Source organism: Dipodomys spectabilis, unplaced genomic scaffold (genome assembly GCF_019054845.1).
Source record: "Dipodomys spectabilis isolate Male_0828 unplaced genomic scaffold, ASM1905484v1 ptg000036l, whole genome shotgun sequence".
In the NCBI taxonomy this organism is placed as follows: domain Eukaryota; kingdom Metazoa; phylum Chordata; class Mammalia; order Rodentia; family Heteromyidae; genus Dipodomys; species Dipodomys spectabilis.
In genome coordinates, this window is record NW_024870713.1 from 4,765,255 (window position 1) to 4,787,212 (window position 21,958).

Genomic DNA, 21,958 nt, shown 5'->3' on the forward strand with positions numbered 1-21,958 from the left:
GGGGTTAGACCTAAAAGAAGCCCTCAAAATATGTCATGATTAAGGGGAACTAGGGTAGGAGGAAGGAGAAGTTAAATATTGTAAAAGTACATCAAACCTATGCATGCAAACCGCACAGTGAGCCCCACCAAAAACTGTTCAAAGGAATAAAGGTGAGAGAAGATGTTACAAGAGTAGTGCAGATCAGATGAGTGAGTTTGATCAAAGTATTATATACCATATGTAACTATCATAATGAGCTCCCCTTGCATTATTGAGGCTAATAATTAAAAAAAAAAAACAGAAATCCTGCTTGTCATTTTATAGATGAGAAAATAATTAACACAAAAATATCTTAATGTAAATGAATATCAAAATAAGGTGTGAGTCAATAGCCACTTTTTATTGTTTATTAGTTTTATTTTATTTTTATTGTAAAGGTGCTGTAAAGAAGGGTTACAGTTACATGAGTAAGGTAATGAGTACATTTCTTGTCAAGCATTGTTCGCCCCTCTCTTGTTGTTCTCCCATTATCCCTTCCCTCTCCACTTCCCTCCCTCATTCCCCCCAACTCCCTTACCCACCCGGAGGTTGTAAAGTTCATTTCCAATATACAGGCTTGTGGGTATCATCATTACAATGGGTCATACTGTGGCCTTGTTTCAGCATTTTGTTATTCCCCTTCCCAAATTAGACAAATGTATATACAGGATGCCACTTTTAAGAACAGAAATCTTAAGAAGAATACACTGCAGAAACACTCTAGAAAGACAGAGGACAACTCCAACTATGCCACAATAACCGTTCTTTCATTCCTCATTATTATTATGCCATTATTTTGCCAAACACACCCTTTTCATATTTGCTGAAGATAAATGTTGACCAAGTATTCTCTCTGAGGTGTTGTGTTCATAGCTACTACAGAAATGATTTGTGAGAGACCACATTTCTGGGAGCTGTCGCTTAATTAATTAAAAGAATATTTGTAAATGATTACTAAGATCTCAATTAATTTTACTCTTCTCCCCTTTCCCTCCCTTTCTCCTCCAATATTCTTTATTACTTATTTTTCTTAGTGTTACATCAAATGAATTAAAAGTAAGATCTATGCAGAATAATAGACGTTCAGTCTATGAAGCCCATCAGTATTATTTAACTCAAAAGAATCCAGGAGCTGTGGATGACACCACTGTTCATAGACACTCCCATGGGAATCTTTTCTGACCTCTCCACCTTTGGTACTTAAAATGGCCATAAATATCTGCCTTCCTCCACTGGAAGGGAACCATTTTCCCACTACTTATTATTTGGCTTTCAAATTGAGTTGTCGAAAGTCCAGCCATCCAGCCAATACTATTTTGAATAAGTTAGGGAATTGGAGGTCAAAGGGAAATGAACTGTTTCTGTCCTGTTCATCTTGTCCCTACACTGTCTCCTTCATTACCCTCAATAACCTAGTCTGAGTGATGAGTGTGACAGAGACCGGTCACAAAAGCATGGGAAATAACTCAAATTCCATGGGAACCCTCAAGTAGGGAGTGGACAGCACTTAGGGGGAAAAAAGTTCTAAAATATAAAAGACGAGAGGGTGTTAGGGAGCAGTAGAAGCCTCAGAAAATACAAATGAAATCCACTTTGTCTTTCCAGAAGACTGTCCCCAACACCGCAGCCAAACATGGATCTTCTCCATATTCTCAAAATCAGTTGCATGGTAGAGGATTTTTGAAAGGAGCTTATCTTGAATTACAGCCTAGAAGATCTTTGTTGATCACTTTTTTTTTGGGGGGGGGGTCCAGTCGTGGGGCCAGAACTCTGGGCCTGGGCGCTGTCCCTCAACTCTTCAGCTCAAGGCTAGCGCTCTACCACTTGAGCCACAACACCACTTCCGGCTTTTTTCTTTTTGCTTATGTGGTGCTGAGGAATTGAACCCAGGGCCTTAGGCATTCAAGGCAAGAGCTCTACCACTGAGCCACCTTCCCAGTCCTGTTGATCACATTTTAAGCTGATTATATTCTATCTGCTGTATCCTATCCTATCAATAAATGGTTATTGGCTAACACCTAAGTACAAAATGCTATGACAGTGAAAGGGACTAATAATAACTACATAGCATTCACCAAATATTTACTACCTAATAAATGTTATTCTAAACACTTATATATGGACTTCCTAGCCCAGTGGCATATCTATAAGATGGGAACTCTGTTATCAATATTTTATACAGACAAATGAGGCCAGATATTGACAGCAAAACAAGGAGATTTAAAAAGAAGAAAGAAAGGAAGAAAGGAAGGAAGGAAGAAAGAAAGAAAGAAAGAAAGAAGGAAATTGGAAGTTGTGCAGTAGAGGGCTCTCCTTGAGCTGAGTGAACAGCGCACAGGCCCAGAGTTCAAGCCCCACAACCGACAAAAAAAAAAAAAAGAAAGAAAGAAAGAAAGAAAAGAAAGGAAGGACGGATGGTAGGAAGGAAGGATGGATGGTAGGAAGGAAGAAAGAAAAAGAAAACTAAGCCAGATACCAGTGGTTCACACCTATAATCCCAGCTACTCAGGACCCTGAGATCTGTGGTTTGTAGGAGAGAACCATCGCAAAGAGCCAGAAGTTGTTTCTGAAAGGATGGTCTGGTATTGAAGGAGGAGAGGGAAGTCGTAGGGAGGATGTCACAGTAATTGTAAATGGTAAACTCGGGTATGGAGAAGAAGCAATACATTTATAAGAATTTCCTAGGATGAAATAACAGCATCTGTGACTAACTTAGCTATCAGGAACGAGGAAGACAATCTAATGTAGAGAAGGGAGTAGTCAAATGACCAGCATATGACTGTTGTTGGGAAGAAAGGTTGAGTGGAAATGGAATATATGATCCCATTCCCAGGAAACTGAAGCCCTCTTTTCTGTGGCTTTTCAATGATGTGCTAAAGATGTCCAATGTAATTATGAAAACATATCAGAAAGGACATTCAAAGTCTTTTGCTAATTTCCTTCCTTCCACTCTCTTCCTTTAAAGATAAGAAGGATCAAATTACCTATGATCATCCAGCAAATTGGTGACTAGACTGACAATAAAGTGTAGTAAAAGGCAAATGTTATAGTTTCCTCCCTTTACTTCCCGTTATATTCTATGTCATGTTCTGTGTGGAGAGCTGTCACCTTTTTCTGCAGATAAGGCAGATGTTTTCCTTCAGGAGTATAGAATTTACTGTGCTTAATGATACCACAAATAAACCAGGAAATTAATGGAGTGCCACACTACATGTGCCAGGTACTAATAGGAGTATGTTCATCATGAAAGCATTAGGCAGTAGGGACTACTATTATTTCTCCATTTTACAGATTAAGAAAAAGATAAGTAATGTAAAGTCTAGAAACTTGCCAAATGCATAGTAAGATAAATCAGAGAAATTTGATTTTAGTGTCAGAGCTCTTAATCTGACTTTCCAGTTGATTGACATGGACATAGATATAAATTAAGCTTGCTTGCTGGCTTCTTTCCTTCCTTCCATAATTCCTTTCTTCCTTCTTTTTTTGTGACACTACTGGGGCTTAAACTTAAGGCTTGGGCACTGTCCATTAATTCTTTCACTCCGAGGCTGGTGCTTTACTACTTGAGTCACAGCTCTACTTCTGGCATTTGGATAGTTAATTGAAGATAAGAGTCTCACACACTCTCCTTCATGGCTTCAAACCACTATAACCAGATGTGCTTTCTGACTATGAATATTCTTGATAGGAGCATTAGGCTCCACTTGACTTTCTCTCTAAGGACAGCCATCTCAATGCGTAGAAGGGCTGCTCTACAAGCTCATCCAGTTATATAATCTGAGACAGACTTTTCATCAATTAAATCTAGACTTTCTTTTCTGGCAGGTACAAGGAGATTTAACACAGTTCACCATGTTATTTGTGATGGTAATGATGGACTAGAGGTCTGGAAAGCGTCTTATGAAAGCATTTGGACAGATCCAGGTGGTCATATGACTTTGTTCTCCCAAACAGCTGTTGTTAATCTGCTGTTGATGACTTTTTTCAGTCATGGAAACTTTGCCATACTTATTACTCACTATTTCCACGGTTCCATTACAATTATGGATAGTGGGTTCTCCTTAACACCTTCTGTTTGAATTTCAGAAAACTCTTCTTTCGGTGGGAGTTTTTTCATATTTAAATGAAACATTATTGTTAAAAAATCCTTTTCAATAGATGCACTGTTACTTGTAAGTTTCTTGTTTGAGGCTCCTCAGACTGTCACTCTAGGGTCTGTGGCTTGAGTGTAGGTATGGTTGTAGCTGCTAAGGGTGGAACCTTATGGTATGTACCATATATCCATCCCTCTGTACAGTCTTCTTTCTTCCTAAATGCTACAAAGGTGTGTGGTGTGGTTGGGAAAGGCATGCTTAATTATGGACCCTTAAACCACCATCCTACTGTCCTGTCTCTGGGAGTGTCTCTCTTCCCTCTCTACTTTTCTACTTCATTGTTTTCTACTTCATTGTTTTTACTAGAAAGTAATAGATTCTCAGTCCTGCTCTCTGGGAATAAGCCAGCCCAGCTCCTCAGTGAGTTAGCATTGTGGACAACAGAGTCCATTCCCCATCCACTTTGCGCTCTGTCAAACAACTCCCTCAGAGATGAGAAAGCACAAATCCCCAACTGCTGTCTTTAAGAGAAAAGAAAAACATGAACAAAACCTTCAGTAAGTTAATCCCTGTATGTCATTATAGGTAAGCGTTGTTTTGGATTGCCTGTTTTCTGTTTGCTGCTTGGGGGTGACTGGCCAGGGTGAGGGCGCCCTTGCGCTGGATCAGGGCTGGTATGATTAGAGGAAAGCTTGATGACCTCACGTGATATTCCACACTCCTGTACTTCAGGGATCTGGGGAGAGACAGTAATTTCTTCCCCAGGTGACAGAGGAAGACCTCACATCATTAATTAGAACAAGCTCTAGCAATCTGTGTTGTTCAGTTTGCATTTGTCTGGGCACAAACAAGGGGTCTGCAAAGATGGACCCTTCCATGCTGCTTGGAAGTGTATCAGAGCCTCACTTTCTCATTTGATTACTGCTTTATGGTCAGAACCTCCTGGCTTATCAGCCTAACTTGGTTGCTACCATCTCCACTACAGGATCATTGGAAACTGCTTCTGATTTCCCAATTCTTCTCAAATTACTACCCCTGATATTTCACTGCATAAGACTTGGAGTCTGTTTTATCAACCAAGAAGAAACTGAGATTAATGAGTTGAATATTAGTATACTAAGAGTAAAAAAGAAACTACTATAAAACACTAAGTGAAATGAGTGTTGGTAAGCTCAATAGATAAGAAGAACAAGAGGAAGAGAAAAAGGAAGAGGAGGAAGAAGAGGAAGAGGAGGAAGAAAAAGAAGAGCAGGAGGAGGAAGATGGAGGAAGTGGAGGAGGAGGGAGGAGGGGGAAGAAAGTGACAATAATGATACTGTTTCACATCCTACATGGCATTCATGGGCCAGGCAATGAGACTTTACAATCATTACCTCTTGCACTCCTCACAGAAACCTCTTTCTTCAGATCCTAATGATGCCCTCAGAGATAATATATAACTTGCATAATTTCACTGAGATAGTAAGAGACTATGGGCTGGGAAGGTGGCTCAGTGGAAGAGCGCTTGCCTTGCATGCTTGAGGTCCTGGGTTCGATTCCTCAGCACCACATAAGCAAAAAGAAAAAAGTTGGAAGTAGCACTGTGGCTCAAGTGGTAGAGCGCGAGCCTTGAGCTGAAGAGCTGAGGGACAGCGCCCAGGCCCAGAGTTCAGGCCCCACGACCAGACCCAAAAAGACTGTTGAAAATCATTAGCCCAAGTCAATTTGTTTATCATCAGCGATTGGTTTGTTTTAGTAGATAACTCTAGCTATGAATAGCTAATGATAAGAACATTTCTGCTCCATAACTAGACCTTATAAAAGCAAGACTGATATTCCATAATGAAGTCTAATTATATCATCCTTTTGGACTATACTGTATAATTATTAACAAGTTGATTTTAAAAAGCATTTATATAACTTATTCTGTAATCTTGACAAAGTTCCAGATCTCTGTTCTCTGATTACCACTATGTGAAAGATTCACCAACTCAAAATATTCTGAAATGGCATTCCGATCACCTGGTAGTTTGTATCAGGCAACAAGGTGTTTAAGAATCAATGGCTTCAGATATGACAAGAATCCCAGTAAAAACTCTAGTATATTATACACACACACACACACACACACACACACACACACACACACACACACACACACACAGAGCAATAGTTGTTACTAGGAGAACTTCCTGAAGCAAAATACTAGAACTTAGCAAAAGTTTGAAGGTTGAAATAGATGAATATACTTTCCAGAGACACATTTAACACAGTTGACATTGTCAAGTCTGTTTTCTTCCGCCATCTTCTTGATTGAAGTGGCTTATGATAAATTCAACCTTTCACATGAGCAAAAGCTTAGGGCACTACCAAGGACAGATTCACTTGCTTTTGGAAAACAAGAAAAAGAACTGTTATTGCTGAAGTCATATCACAATACATTAACCTTAGATTCTTTGGCATCTTTTGTTTTTTTTTTTGCCTTTCTATCCTGAGAAATGCTAACCATAATGTCCATAAATGTATAACCTGAATCAGGTAATAAGTTAAGTACTTGGCATGATATCACACTGCATTTGATGACTACTCTTTCATCCTCTGATAAATCAATGAGTGGATTGTTTTTAGTTCAAATGGAAGTAGGGTGATTCAGAAAATAATGTGGGGGGAATGTTAAAATGACATTCGTTCTGCACCAAAATGACCACCATTGCCTTCTGCCTGACTTCAACAGTTTATCTTGATTTTGAATGATCATGTTCAGAGAATCCTACAAAGTTTGGAACTTGAGTTCCAGAATAGACTTGGTTTTCCACTGGTATGGTCTTCTATTTCACTGGGGATTTTCACAGTCCATCTACATGTAACAAACTCCACTGATACAAAATTCGAAATGAGCAGCTAACACGTGTTTTCCAATGCTTCTCAATCTGCATCTCCTGGGCTCCGCGTTCTCTACTGGCCTCTGTGTGGGTACTGTGTGATTCAGATCTCAGCCAAACACTACTTAAAGAATCGCATTTCTTCCTCTCGCTCTCAGGCCCCATGGCAGCATATTCTCCAGATTTTGATTGCTTCCTAACGAACATGGTGGACCCTGGTGTTTATTTTGTCCACATATTTGTTGCTAGGAAGGACACACTCTTTTTACTTTAACGGAAATGGGCATTCCTGCAGTATTTCTTCAGAAAGAGCTTGGAGCAAATTGGCTCTCTCTTTATCTCTTCACTAACTTTAGGCCATGCCTTCCCATGGCCAGCAGGGGGCATCTGCCACACAGATGTGGGCCAGATTCAGTTGACATCGGATTGTCCCATGCCAGGACCCTTCTAATAGCAATGTCCTGAAAATCGTTTGCTACACATCCCGACTTTCCTGTAGCTCTTCTTTATTCTTAACTGCTCCTAACACAAGTCTGAAATTTATCATCAAATTTATCTGGGATTGTCACAGTTCTATAAACAACCACAGGACTGGTCTATGCCCCTGGGCCACTTTCATTATCTTTAATTACTGGTGAGTTAGCCTCACTCGGATTTCCAGTGTTTGCAATTACCTCTTTCATCTTTCTCAGAGGATGTCCTCCATAGTGTGAAGAACTGCATGTTTGTTCAGGAAGTCTCCTTCCCTTTCTTTCCCTCTTCCCCTTTGCCCCCTTTCCCCTTCCCTTCTCTTCCCTTTCCTTACTTTACCTTTTCCTCATTTCTTCCACTCCTTTCCTCCCATCTACTCTCTCCTCCCCTTTTCCCCTTCCTGCCCCCTTTCTTCCTCTCCTTTTTTCTTTCTCCATGCTGCTGGGAATTGCACATGCTAGGTAAGCAGTCTACTGCCAGGTGATGCCAACACCCTATCCCCAGCCATTTTTCTATTTTCATTCTCTTTAAGGGGTGGAAATTGAATACAGGTGTTTTGTGATCCTTACAATCATTTAATGGTTTTACTTCTCTCCTGTTAACCAAGTTAGAGGCATCCTAGTGCTCCATGGGTCATATTACGGTACACTCCAATATTCTACGCACCTCATCCCCACCTTCAGTTTAACTAACCCAGCAATTCGATTCATTCACCAATTTATCCATTCATTAGTTTATACAGAAACTCTTTATCAAGTACTTATTAAGCTCTGACTCCTGAGCTAAGTGCTAAGGATACAATTGTGAACAAAAGAGATCTTGACCCTGCTCTTGGAGACCTGGCACACCTTGGAAAGAGAGAGAGAGAATAATCAAACATATATGCAGAGATATAAGTTCAAACTGATAAGTTCTGTAGGCTAACAATATAAAGGGCTCTGAGATTACAGTAAAGGTTTTTGTTAGAATATCTAGTATTTGCCATCACACTTCTTTTATTTTTTAAATAGTTTTATGTTATTTCACATGTTTCTGGCCTACACTTTGTATTAGTACATCTCGCCTGCCCCTTTCAATAATTAGAAATGTAGATATAAGTATATATCTACATATGTATTATAGAGTTTACAGGCAATGGAAATGGGTCCTTCAATTGTTTCAAATGTTTCCAAGGCAGGAAGCATCCTTGTAAACATTGAAACACTGGGTATAGGTACAGATTAGACTGATTACATTGTATCTCTTAGTGTTGCTTTCCTCACAAATGCCTGGAGAAAAATCTTTTCATTTAATTCACCTATTAGCAGGAAGCACTAAAGAGTCCATGGCTTCATATTTTCATTTCCTGGCTCCCATAGTACCATAGGAAGCAGATTTAAAAATGCAAAACCTTACAATTCTTCAAACTCTTTCAGCTTGAAATCAACAATATGAGTCATCCCAAGGAAAAAGTCTCTTCCTCTGAGACTGTAATTAAACTTTCACCCAGTTTTCTCCAATTGAGTTTTTCATTTCAAAACAAGCTTTTCTTTGTAAAACAATAGGATAACAAGAGGAAGGGGAGAAAGATGAGAGGTAACAAACATTATTTCTTGTAAATAAGCATCAATATGAGTTAGCCAGGAAAAAATGCCTGGTGTTGAGTCAAATAGAGGCAGAGACTGAGTCTGGAATTGTAAACAAACTCATTTTTCTTTTTGCCAGATAGTGTTGTTTTTGAAATTACTTTAAAATCGAGTCCATTTAGCTTTCTCTTTAAAGGGGAAAATAATTCAGTAAATTTAAGTTTATTTTAGTATTCTATTTGACGTGTTCCATTCCCCCTTGGTATGTAGCCAGAATAGAAGAAAGAGGAAAGTGGTGATAAAATATTTCTCCAGGAAATCCTGAGCAGAAAAAACACTGTGTGCACACTGTTTTTCCTTGCTAAAGGAGTAAAATGTTTAGAGTGGTTTGAATTTCAGCATTTGTCAACTCTTTAGCTTCTGTTACTGCTTTGTGGACATAAATGTAACAGTATTATTCATTTTCTGAATGGGTTCACAGTTCCAATTGGGTCATTGGACTTTTCAGATTGTATACTTTTTTTTAATATCCTGTTCTTAAGGAGACACTAGGCCAGTAGGTAAACTCTTAAGAATCAGTGTTTTCCAAAGCCCAGCATTTCCTCTGACCCCAGCATCCTCAGGGCAATCATGCGGTGTCTTGTGTGTGTCTAATCTGAGAAAATAGAATATACTTTTCTACAGAAGGTTGTTATAAACCAGATTTGTAGAGCTCCCCACCCACATAAACACATAGACACCTATTTAAGAAATGATCCAGGGCTGGGAAGGTGGCTCAGTGGTAGAGTGCTTGTCTTGCATGCATGAGGCCCTGGGTTTGATTCCTTAGCACCATATAAGCAAAAAGGAAAAAGCTGCAAGTGGCGCTGTGGCTCAAGTTGTAGAGCGCTAGCCTTGAGCTGAAGAGCTGAGGGACAGCGCCCAGGCCCAGAGTTCAGGCCCCACAATCGGACCAAAAAAAAAAAGAAAGAAAAGAAATGATTGAGATAGAATAGAAAGAACTAAGGGAAAAATGCATCCAAAATCAGCAAAAGAAAATTTGAAACACATCGCGTTTATATGACAGAGTCCTTTCACTTTACCTAGAGACAGATCTGTTTTAAAGACACCTTTCAGTAGTTTTCCTCTTCGTTTCATTTATACTGTATGCTCCGCTGGCTGGGTTCAGTTCAACCCTTTATCACCAGCACTCCATGAACAAGAGGCCAAGTGCAGCTTTTATCCTTCCTGGTCATCACTTCACTTTCAAACAGGACAGACAGGCTGCTTTTGCATCCCAACAAGCGCATTCCCCTCTCTTTTCCCAGAAGGCCTCTCTTTGCCTTGTCTATGTCTCCTGACCCTACTGCCTTGGTACTCCTGCCCAGTGCCTTGCTGCTTTCTGCACATCCTCTCTTAAAAAGGTACTTGAAATTGCTATCGACTGTATGCTTACTGAAGACAGCCTGACTTGATAAACCTGATAGATAATTAACATCGTAAGAAATAAATAAGGTAATGGATGAATAATTATTTTTGCAACATTTATCCTCTTTGTTCTAGTTACCCTTTAATGTACAACTATGGACTGTTGCTCTTGCAAAGGACATTATACACAAATATCTGTCTTCCTTTTACAAAAATAAATGGCTCAAACTGTCCATGGTCATGTGTCAGTTGTAGTTTTAGCACTTGGGAGATTGAGGCAGGAGAATTGAAAGTTTAAGGCCAGGCTCTTACCTCCAACAAAACAAAACAGCAATTGTCTCATAGGACAAAAGGGAGAAAAACAGGAATTGAGAGAGGAAAAACTTATAGGAAAATACATATGAGGTATTTTCATTAGATAATCTAAATATTCACCAACTAAACAGTGGTTACTACTAATTCACACTGAAACTAAAAGTACTTATGGCATGTATTTGCTTTATGTTCAGGAATTGGGGGACACATATAGACCACATGTCAGCCTTTAGAGGGGAGCCTCACATTCTACATGCATTTCTCCCATGCCCTCAATAATATTTCCTTCATATTTCAGATAAATTAACACAGTTAATTCTTATCTCCACTGATAGAATATGGAAGCTTGTGGATCTAGTGTTTTGGTTTTTCTGTTTGGTGTTTTTTCTTGTGAAAATACTGTACAGAGGGGTTACAATTACATGGGCAAGATAATGAGTACATTTCTTATCAAGCATTGTAGCCTCCTCCTTCGTTTCCCCTTCCCATCCCATTCTTCCCTCCCCCCGCCCTCCCACCCAACCTCCCCTCCTCACCAAAGCTGTAAAGTTTGTTTTCAATATAACAACTTGTATATCTCATTGTTGCAATGTTTGTTTGTTTTTTAAGTAACATGGGAACTTTTTTGATTCTTTGATTTGGTGCTGAAAGGTAAGAAACACAATTTGCGTTTGGTTGAATACAACAATTATTTTGCTAAATCCAACTTCTCAGAATTAAAATTATATGTCAAATGTTGTGGTAAGGGATTCCATGCATGGGCATATTTACTCATTTCAAAAGTCTGAAGCTACACTATGCTATATGTCCCAATTTCTGGACAGGAAAACATTACATAATCAAAATAAGACTTCTTATTCAGCAGGTTATGTAAGCAGCTTAGCAGAACATCCCATAATGTCATTTTTCCACTGAGCCTGGCCTGATAGGGCTTCGGTCAGCGAGAAGGTTCTTCCAAGAACAGAAGCAGAAAGAAATAAGAAGGAAAAGAGGCCAATTCTAAATCATGGTTTTGAAATCATATTTACAGTACCAAAAGAAACATGATGTAAGACTTAGGTATTTAGTGCTGCTTTTCCAGGCTGCTAGAGTAGGTTTCCTTAACTTTTCTAATATCCATACTTGTTAACCTCGGCCATTCTATTTAAATTGTCTCGTTGCTATCTCTCTATGGCTAAAGAAGGGTCATGTTTACGATATCAAAATCTTGTCTGGCCACAGTGTGAGCCCCATCACAGCTTTGGTTATGATTACCATTGATTGGTAGACAAATGTTAACTGATTTATGGGGCCAAAATGACGATATTTTTAGCCCACATTGACAAATATTTTTGAAGGTTTACTATGTTGCCAAGCAATTGTGCCAGGCACAAAGGTTAAAAGGTATTTAAAATATAATTTCTACCTTCAAAGAGTTCTACCCAGCTTGAAAAACACATAAATCAATAACCCTAATGCACTATCATAAACGTGCTTTATATGTAAAAGCATGCTTAAAGTGTTCACACTGACAAGAAAAGGACAGTTCTGGGTCTCCTAGTATGCAATGACTTGTTTATAGATTAATATTTAAGATTTACATAGTGCTTTCTAAGCTCAGAATTGTGTTAAAGTAATGGGGTGCATAATTCTACATTTAAAATGGAGCATGAAATAATTGTAGCCCTTGATGGAGAACTACCCAGAATTCACTAAAATACTGAAGCTACCAAAGACTAGAGAACATGGCTGTCATCTCCCCATAGACAACACACATCTGTGAGGGCTTGCTGCATATGAGATACTCCAGCAGCCATCATGGTGCAATAACCAGGGCTTGGAAAAGAAAACTTCGTAAACAACTATCAAGCAGAATATTTATATTTTATAATGAGAAGTGGCTCAGGAAAGCATTTATTCTAACTCTCAAATTTTACAGAAAAGGAAACAGAGGACTAGTAGTAATATATATATGTATATGTATATATATATATATAGTGAGATTTATGTATCTATAAGCACACAATGGAGTATTATTTAGTCAAGAAGAAAAAGAAATTGTATATTTTCAGAGAAGTAGAACAATCTGGAAATCAACGTATCGAGTGAATTAAGCCAGGTTCAGAAGGATAATGGCCATATGTTTTTTCTCATATATGGGTGATAAACCTAAAATAAATACATATGTGAACACATATAGTAATATGCGTGTATACACACACTAACATTAGCATACATTAGCAGAAATGCATATTAGAAAGTTGAAACATGTCTTGTCTGGAGTGTATGTACAAGTGGAAAGGATGAGACTAACCAAAAAGAAGATGAAGGGTGAGGACAGTCAAAATACTTTATGCACACATGTCAAGATGGAACGAGGAAATGTGCCAAGACTGGTTTGAGAAGGGAGCGGAGAGAAAAGGTGACTCTGATCAAGATTAATTGTATGCACAAATGGACATATTAAAATGAAATCCTCTTATACAGCTAATTGCTGCCAATATTTTTTCCAAATGTCTTAAATGTAATCAATGATTGGGAGCAGAAGACTAGTAGAGAATTACGTCGATGAATTCTAGAGGTAGATAGTTTGGGCTCACTGCCATTCATTTTCCTCATCTGTAAAATATAAATAATAGTACTAAGGCATGTGCAATAAAAAAATAAGAGAATACTTATAAAATCACTAAGATTAAGAGGAGACAATAGAAACAAAAAAACTTCGTAAGTGCTTATTTTAGAATTTTTTTTGTGAAAATACCATACGGAGGAGTTACAATTACATGGGCAAGGTAATGCGTACATTTTTTATCAATCATTGTTGCTTTCTCCTTTGTTTCACCTTCCTATCTTTTCCCATATTTTAGAATTTTTATGTCTTAATTCCTGCACAGATGGTCTTTCTATCACAACAAGAAGAAGGACTTGGAGTTTTGTCCATTGCTGTTTGATATAGAAAGATATCTCTTCTCTAGATCTGAATGCTCACCTGGTATTCTTGTTCCTCTTTATATCTTTTCTTTCAGGGCCAAGGAGATTAAGATCAAGTTGGGAATTCTCCTCCAGAAGCCTGACTCAGTTGTTGATCTTGTCATTCCTTATAATGAGAAGCCAGAGAAGCCAACCAAGACCCAAAAGTGAGTCATGATTGGATTCCACTCATTTTCTTCCAGATGACAACCATTCCTTAAGTGGATAGCACCACACCTGTCTATAGAACTATCCCCTTCAATTCTTCATTGAAGATCACAAGAGTCCTTGGAGAGTTGGTTTGTAAATAAGCAGGCTTTGAAACACCACTGGTTCCATGTCAGGGAGCATAATATTGAACACTGGTAGAATTTTTGTAAAAAAAAAGACCTGCCTTTTCTTTTAAAATTGGACCCTATCTCACAAAATAGCATCAGATATCCCTCAGTTATTTAGCATACAACATGTGATCATATGCAGTGTTAGGTAACTGTCAGTTAGGAAACTTCCCTGATCCCATTATGACCTGCACACAGCCTCCTGCTAAGGAGTATCCAAGGCTCTTCCTCAGTATGTTGACACAGACAAAGACATGTCCTCATAAAGCTGTATTAGGCTATTTAATAGTTTCTTCCAAAGGTCCATCTGAGGAAAGATAGACTGTTACTTCTGGGAAAAATGAATACTTGTACTATTTCTACTTAATGTATATCATATATTTTCCCCAATTTATAAGTTAATATTCCTGATAAGATTTTTTTGTCTTCCCTCTCTTATTCCCCACCATTGCAACCTCCACATCTCTGTTTAACTTGGTCATGGTAGGTAACATGAACAGAAATAGAAATATATAATATAGCACATATGATACTGGCACTATGTATATTATGTACTATATATCTACTGTGTAGTACATATATTACATAATCTATCATAGGGTACACAATATAATATATATATATATGGCTATATATGTATACACATATATATGTACCATATATATGATACATATAATAGATCATATATCATACATATAATATATCATAATATGTATTTATATATGATACCTATCATATGATATATCCATATAGATCTATAGTGATAGATCTCTCTATATATAGATCTTTATCTGTATAGACATATGATGATGACATATATGTGTATCTATATCTATCTATCAATCTGTCAGTCTATCTATCTATCTATCTATCTATCTATCTATCTATCTATCTATCTATCTATATGCCAGTACCAGGGCTTGAACTCAAAGTCTCCCATTCTTGCTCAGCTTTCTTGCTTTACCACTTACTTGAACCACACCTCTAGTCTGGTTCTTTGCTGGTTCATTGGAGATGGAGTTCATAGCTTTGAACCACAACCCTTCAGTTCTCAGCCTCTTTAATAGCTAGGATCACAGGCATAAGTTACTAGTATCTGGCAGGAAGCTATGGTTCTAAAGTCTGTATGTTATGTCAGTGAATCTAGATCTCACAGTTTAAATGGGCCCCTCATTTGCCTGTTCATCTTCCTTCTAGAGCCATCTAGATCATTCCTGTCTAAATAGATCCTCTTCATCTTCCCTTCAAAAAGTATAGTTACACGCAGAATTCAAGAACGGAAAGATGGAAAAGGAAAAGCCAATGTAATAATAACTTTTCTATGCCTCCTGCAAGTTTTGATATCACAGAAACATAGGAAAATACAGGAAACTCTGACTTCCATTTCTCATTTTAAATTTAACATTTGTAGAAAGTGGCTAACCCATCTTTTGCCCAAATGACCTTCAACTTAATATAGCTGACTTGGTTGGCAGATAAAGAAATGCCTTATGCTTTAAAAAAAAATCCTAAGTGGATATTTCCCTTCTCTTTTCATTACTTCAAAGTGATCTCAAAATGGAAGTGGGGCATAATTGGGTTTATTGCTCTGCAAAATTTTTTTAAAAAAGGATAGTTAATTCAATGGAAAGCATGAGGCTCAGAGTACTTATGGAGAGTAAGAATGACATTTCTTAGTAGGAACAGATCAAAAGGTCTACTTTGAAGGAAATAGTTTGGTAATTGTTGACTAGTGGAATAATTTTTTAAAAAATATAGTCCTACATTTCCTATTTTGATTCTGCAGGTTAATGTCCCACATAAACACTTGTACTATTTGGCTAAATAGATTCAGAAGCAAACTTGTGCTGCCCTTATTGGGTTATTTACCTCTCTTGCCTTCCATCCAATTTCTCCTTCTGAAAATTTGATTTATTTCCGGAAAGATGTTCCCATCCCTAAAGAATCTCCTTCCTTTTTCTCTCTGTTGTTTACTATAATTTTTACAGTGACTACTAAGTGTTTCACTCTCTTCCAAATCCATAACCCCCAACTCTTCCAAATCCCCAAACCTTCATGTTGGGCAAATTTCTTTGACTTTTATCTAGCAAGGAGAATTTGGCTTTTGTTTTGCTTTTCTAGAAGGACAGAAGAAGATTTACAACATACTATATAGCACATACCAACTATCTAAAGGTGATGAAGGAGGTCTTCCCTCCAGTGGACATGTTTCTGATCTGAACACAAATGGGGACCCTGGCTGACCCCACCAGTGAGTCAAGACCAGAAGAGTCTCTCGAGAACTCTAACATATCATGATAAAAATTTTTCCTACATGAACTCCATCAACTTTTATTTTCTCATCATTTTCTATCATTCCTTTTTAAAATCTACCTGTATTCTCTCAGAGGAAAAATTAACCCTCTGGGCTGAAAGTGTTCTTAATCTTGCTTACCTTTCTTATTTTTTAGGAAACATTTCAGTTGCTTAATATATTTTCAATTCTTGATTGATTAAAAAGAAAGTAGGAGAAAAAATGAGGGAAAGGGTAACAAGTTTGACAAGAAATGTACTTATTACTATACTTATGTAACTGTAACTCCTCTGTAGTTCACCTTAAGAATAAAAAAAATAGTCAGTATAATTTGTGGAGAGGAAGGGGAAAAACAAGTCCTTTAAATAAGGATACAGGTGGACCCGTTGCAGCAATGAGAAGTACAAGTTGTCATGCCGAAAATGAACTTTACAACTTTGGTGGGGGGGAGGATTGAGTAGGGGGCAGAGGGAGGCTGGGAAGGGATGTGAAGGGTAAACAAAGGAGGAGGCTGCAATGCTTGATAGGAAATGTACTCATTATCTTGCCCATGTAATTGTAACCCCTCTGTACAGTAAGTTCACAATAAAAAAACTAAAAAAAAAAAATTGAATCATTGGGAAATTTAAAAAAACAAGAACAAAGTCAAGAAAACAACAATTGCTGATATTTCTGTACCAAACTCCAGCTTCGGTTACAAATTTACTAGTTTGAACAACTCTTCAGCTGATATTCCTATACCAAACTCCAGCTTTGGTTTCAGATTTACTAGTTTGAACAACACTTTTTCCTCAGATCTTGTCTTCTTCACTTGGAGCAAACAAGTACCCTTCCCTATTTCACTATCTCTGCTCTCCAGCCCCTTGGCATATAACATTCACTTCTCAGAGAACTCTCAAAGTCTATATGTACTTCTAACATTTTCTTTGTCTTCTCATTAGGCTTTAAACTCCTCCTCTGCCCCGATCTACCTCTCTCCCTCCTCCTCTTCCTCCTAGGCCCCTTTTCTGATTTGTCTGCAGCTCACTAGCTATCTCCTTGTTAAAATTCTCTAAGTGCTTCCCCCCCACACACACACCAAGGCTCTGTGGCAGGTCATCAAAATGAACAATAAATAAAATTAGTAAGCCACGTAAGTTTAGTTTGTGATAAGAGTTAGGTATTGGTACACACATGTAATCCCACCTACTCAGGAGAGAAGGCATGAGTAAGATCATAGCCCAGGCTAGAGTTGGCAAGAAATATCTGAGACCCTCTTTAAAATTTAACCAAATTTTAAAAAATGAGGAGGAGGCATGGCTCAAATGGTAGAATACTCACCTAGGAAATGCAAGATCCTGAATTTAATCCCCAGTAACACAAAATTTAAAAGAGAAGGAAAAAAAACAAAATCAATATCAAAGCCACGCCAAACAAACAAAAATCCCACTTCTGGCACATAGAATAGTTAAGACACTTTGCATGGTTACAGTCCATGCATGGAATTGACAGCAAGAGAGCAGGTGCAGTCATGGTTCATAGGACTCATTGTTTAAATATAAGTTAATCTTCTTCTGTGGCTTTCAATAGCCAGACAAACTTTGGGTGAAATGAGACAGCATGCACTCATTTATAAATTTGACACATCTACATTTATTGGAGGCTGTCTATCCTGCAGTGAGTTTTGCTCAGGATCAATCTCAAGTCCATTAGCATTTACTGAGCCCTTATCCCATGGCCAGTACTGACCTGGAAATCATGGGTGGGTGATAGATGGAGAAACAAGAAAACTGTTGCATATATATGGACTCACAATTGCACATACATCTTTATCATCACAACAGAGGTCACTTATTCAGATGCCACTGTGGGGGGACAAGCCACGGGATAGGGTGGGATGGGAAGGGGTCTCTATGGATGATGTGCTATAGTTTTCCAGCAGCAAGGACACCATTGTCATACCGGGAGTTTAGGCAAGTAAAATATGGTCAGAATGGTGAAAGGAGAGGAGAGCTGCCAGCACCACGTACTATGGTCATTTCCCAACCAGATAGCATTTACACTGGGCACTATAAAACACACAGTTAATCATTCCTATAAATGCTTATTTGTCCTGTCATTTGGAGTAGCTTCCTCTCCCTCAGTCCACACAGTGACTTTGTGCTTACTCTCTCTGTGGTGAGCTGGGACCTTGCAAGCCAGGATGCTTTATTGGTCATTTAGAGATCTGCATCTATCTTGTTCCCAAAGAAGTCAGACTTAATGAGGGCTGACAAATTCTGAGAATCAGGACAGGATGAACTGTTACCTCCTAGGCTGGTCATCAGGACACTGGGATGCAAGCTGTGGGAGATATGTCATGTTTGACTAGGACCTTAAATCCATTTGGACTGATTTCACCCCCAGGCATACCCTCTGCACATGTCCTTTTCAGGAATTTAATCTTGGCTGTGATGCTACTAATATTGACCTGGTTCTAACAAGACCATTTGGGATAAAGGAGATCTGGTAATAAAGTTTGGTGCACCTCCCCATGACATTATTTCTTCCTGAACTCCTTTATATTAGCCAGAAGAAGATGAAGGCCAAAGGTGATTGCATTCTGGGAGAATATTTATAAAATCAGATGATTCAGTGAGTCAACTCCCTTTGGTCTGAGCCAGTTGTTTTTGTTCAGTAATTCAATGTTTGATGCTTCTGCAAACAACTAGACTTGGTAGATGTCTATTTTATGGGAAATGATGAACCCACAGTGAACAAATTAAAGAGTATATGGCCTTATGTTGAATATGTAGGTCTGAAGTGACATATCCATAGAGAAAGTTCTTGGTATAAAGCAATATAGAAGAGTCAGAAGGAGTTATTGACTTCTAGAAAATTTATCCTTTTTATAGTATAGAGGCACACTTCAACCATGTCTCATGTCACTTTTCCTCCCCATGTCCCTTCCCATGAACAGAAGTGAAGGGAGCTCACTTGTGAAAAATAAACTTCCAGGGAATTAGTGTGTTTTCAATCTATTATATTTGTCTTTATAGCCTGGAAAATAGAAAATACCTCAGGTAATTTCACAAGGGTTGTTACTGTCATTTTTGTCAAGTATAAGTTTCAAAGAGTGAACACATAAAACATGATGAAAAAAATCACATGATTTAAGGTTCACACTCTGTACATTGCAATGAGGAACGGAAAAGTTAGGAAATAATCACGGTGCTTTTAGCCAAGAAATTCACTGCTGCTTTAGACTCCTTACACAGACAGAATGAGGCGGAATCTGAACCAGTAACATGAAAAATGAAATGATTTTTATATTGATCTCAGATGCTGGCTTCAAACATTGAAATCCCCAAAATATCATTTCTTACAAGTCAGAAGCGAGAATTTTCCTGAAAACTGATAAAAAATTTTAGAGCTAAGGAAATTCTAATTTGCAAAAACATCCTTGTTCCCCTTCCGCTTATAATAAATGCCCTATCAGTCTATTCTGATTTGACAATGAAGAACTCACATCCTAGTACAAGAGTTCAAATAAGGTGCTCCCAGAGGGAACAAATGCAGTCAACCATCCCTAGCCCCCTCCTGCCACCACCCCTCAGGCAAAATCAGCTCACTTAGACACATCCTGCTGTGAGAAAAGGATTGGTGGTTGAAAGCAAATCACTGCTGGGTATCTGCATATATAAATGTTAAAATAAAAGCAGCAGTGTAGATATATGAAAGCAAACCTATCATCAGACCAGTTGTTAAAAAAACTTCAAATGTCCTTGTCTTGAGAATGGGTATTACTTCCACCACATAGAGAAACAAGGCCAAGGCATTGCTGTGCATGTATTTAACTCCCTACCAATGCTATCAGCGTTTTCTGTTCTTATTCTTGATTTTAGGCCCTCGCTGGATGACGCCCTGCAATGGCGTGACTCCCTGGATAAGCTCCTGCAGAACAACTGTAAGTTCACATTATTTCTTATTATGATTAGGATGGAGACAGAGACACAAAACACTTTGGTTTGGCTCATGTCTTTCTTCCTCAATTTCAACATTTCTTCCATATTTCAAATTGGCTTCAAAAAGAGAAGATTTCCATGGGTGTGCAGTTATACAGCTGGCTAGGAGAGAAAAAACAACTGTGGGAAAAAGGAAGACATACTTGCTTACTTGTGTGAGCAGAGCAAGTGGCTTGACCTGAGTGCTTGTTACAACTCTCAGCAGTAACACAGAAAAACTATGGATTGGTGAGGATTGATAGTAGCAGTACAAAGATCTCTGCACAAGTTATGGATTATATAGCTCCAACTGCTATCAGCTACTCCTGTGGCCTGACAAGAATTGTTATCTCTTGAAGTTCAGATCCTCTTCTGACAGCAGACCATATTTTTATGTTCAAAACAATATAAACGTCAGAATTCTCTTCCAAATGAAAATCAGCACAACAATGAATACTCCTTACCTTTTCCCTAACCTCAAAGCCTTACTTATTCTCATACTTATAGTACTAGTTTCAAAGGTCTCATAGTGAAGACTCACCAGGTTAACTCTGGGGCTAGTCTTCAGGAAAATTGAATTGCTGTCAGAGTGCGTAAGATTTCTACATAATCCCCTTGTACTCATTCATGTCTCTTATCTGATGAAATTCTCTCTTTCCTATAAGAGCTAACCTTCATGTCAAATGCCCAGTGTTCCATTCAGAATGAATGATTCACCCTCTGGACTTCCAGAGACCTCTGCCAGCACATTGTTCATGCTCATGGGTAGTTTTTGCATTGCCTTCTGTTTGTTGTTGTCTTCCTTCTGTGAAAGATTCCTGAGGAAGGACTGGTGGCTAATGTCACCGACCTGCACAAAAGACACTTGACCTACTTCTCTGCACATCAGTGGCTGTGTAGAACAACTATAAGTCACACTTTTGCTACTCAGTTCTTATGAGATATTTTTGTTTGGATCTGCTAAAATGAATAATGTGTATCCAGAAAGTGTCTGAGGTTAGCTGGGATTCACACAAAATAGGGAAGGAAGACAGATGCATTTGGGAAAGACATGCTTCCAGAAGTTCACAATTACTTCTGATAAACTTAGAGCATTTAAACTTGGAGAAGAGCGTATCTGTTGAGTTATGAGACATTTGGCAATTTTTTTGTATTAAAATAGGCCATTTCCCCTCATGGTTGATAGAATAATCCAGTTATTCCTTATGCCAAAATTTTCATCAGTGAGTATAAAGACAATTGGTACCAAGCCTCTAAATAATACAGAAGCAGGTAAGTTGCTATTCAGTCTTTTCTACCTAGCAATGATGCTCTTTTACTCATTCAATTATCCAGTGTCTTTTACTTTATTCTTTTTTTTTTTTTTTTTTTGGGTCCGGTTGTGGGGCCTGAACTCTGGGCCTGGGCGCTGTCCCTCAGCTCTTCAGCTCAAGGCTAGCACTCTACCACTTGAGCCACAGTGCCACTTCCGGCTTTTTTCTTTTTGTTTATGTGGTGCTGAGGAATCGAACCCAGGGCCTTGAGCATGCAAGGCAAGCGCTCTACCACTGAGCCACCTTCCCAGCCCCTTTTACTTTATTCTTAAAGTACATCTTCTTCAATGCTCTGCCCTCAGTTCTATGAGTGTCTCCATCTATTTTCATCTATTAGGTCTATGGGGGTTTATGACAAGTATGTTGTTT

General features: G+C 38.4%; 1 protein-coding gene and 1 non-coding gene across 2 annotated transcripts in view; one reads left to right on the forward strand and one right to left on the reverse strand.

Annotated features, from left to right (window-relative positions):
- Rgs5 (regulator of G protein signaling 5) overlaps nucleotides 1-21,958 on the forward strand; it is a 46,631-nt gene that overhangs the window by 13,728 nt on the left and 10,945 nt on the right. The window contains exons 2-3 of the mRNA XM_042677332.1: nucleotides 13,740-13,850; nucleotides 20,178-20,239. Of these exons, the coding sequence (XP_042533266.1) occupies nucleotides 13,740-13,850; nucleotides 20,178-20,239 (173 nt within the window). The remainder of the gene's footprint in view (nucleotides 1-13,739; nucleotides 13,851-20,177; nucleotides 20,240-21,958) is intronic.
- LOC122106103 lies at nucleotides 16,225-16,346 on the reverse strand. Its single transcript, XR_006147118.1, has one exon. It is a non-coding gene; the product is annotated as a small nucleolar RNA SNORA3/SNORA45 family (small nucleolar RNA).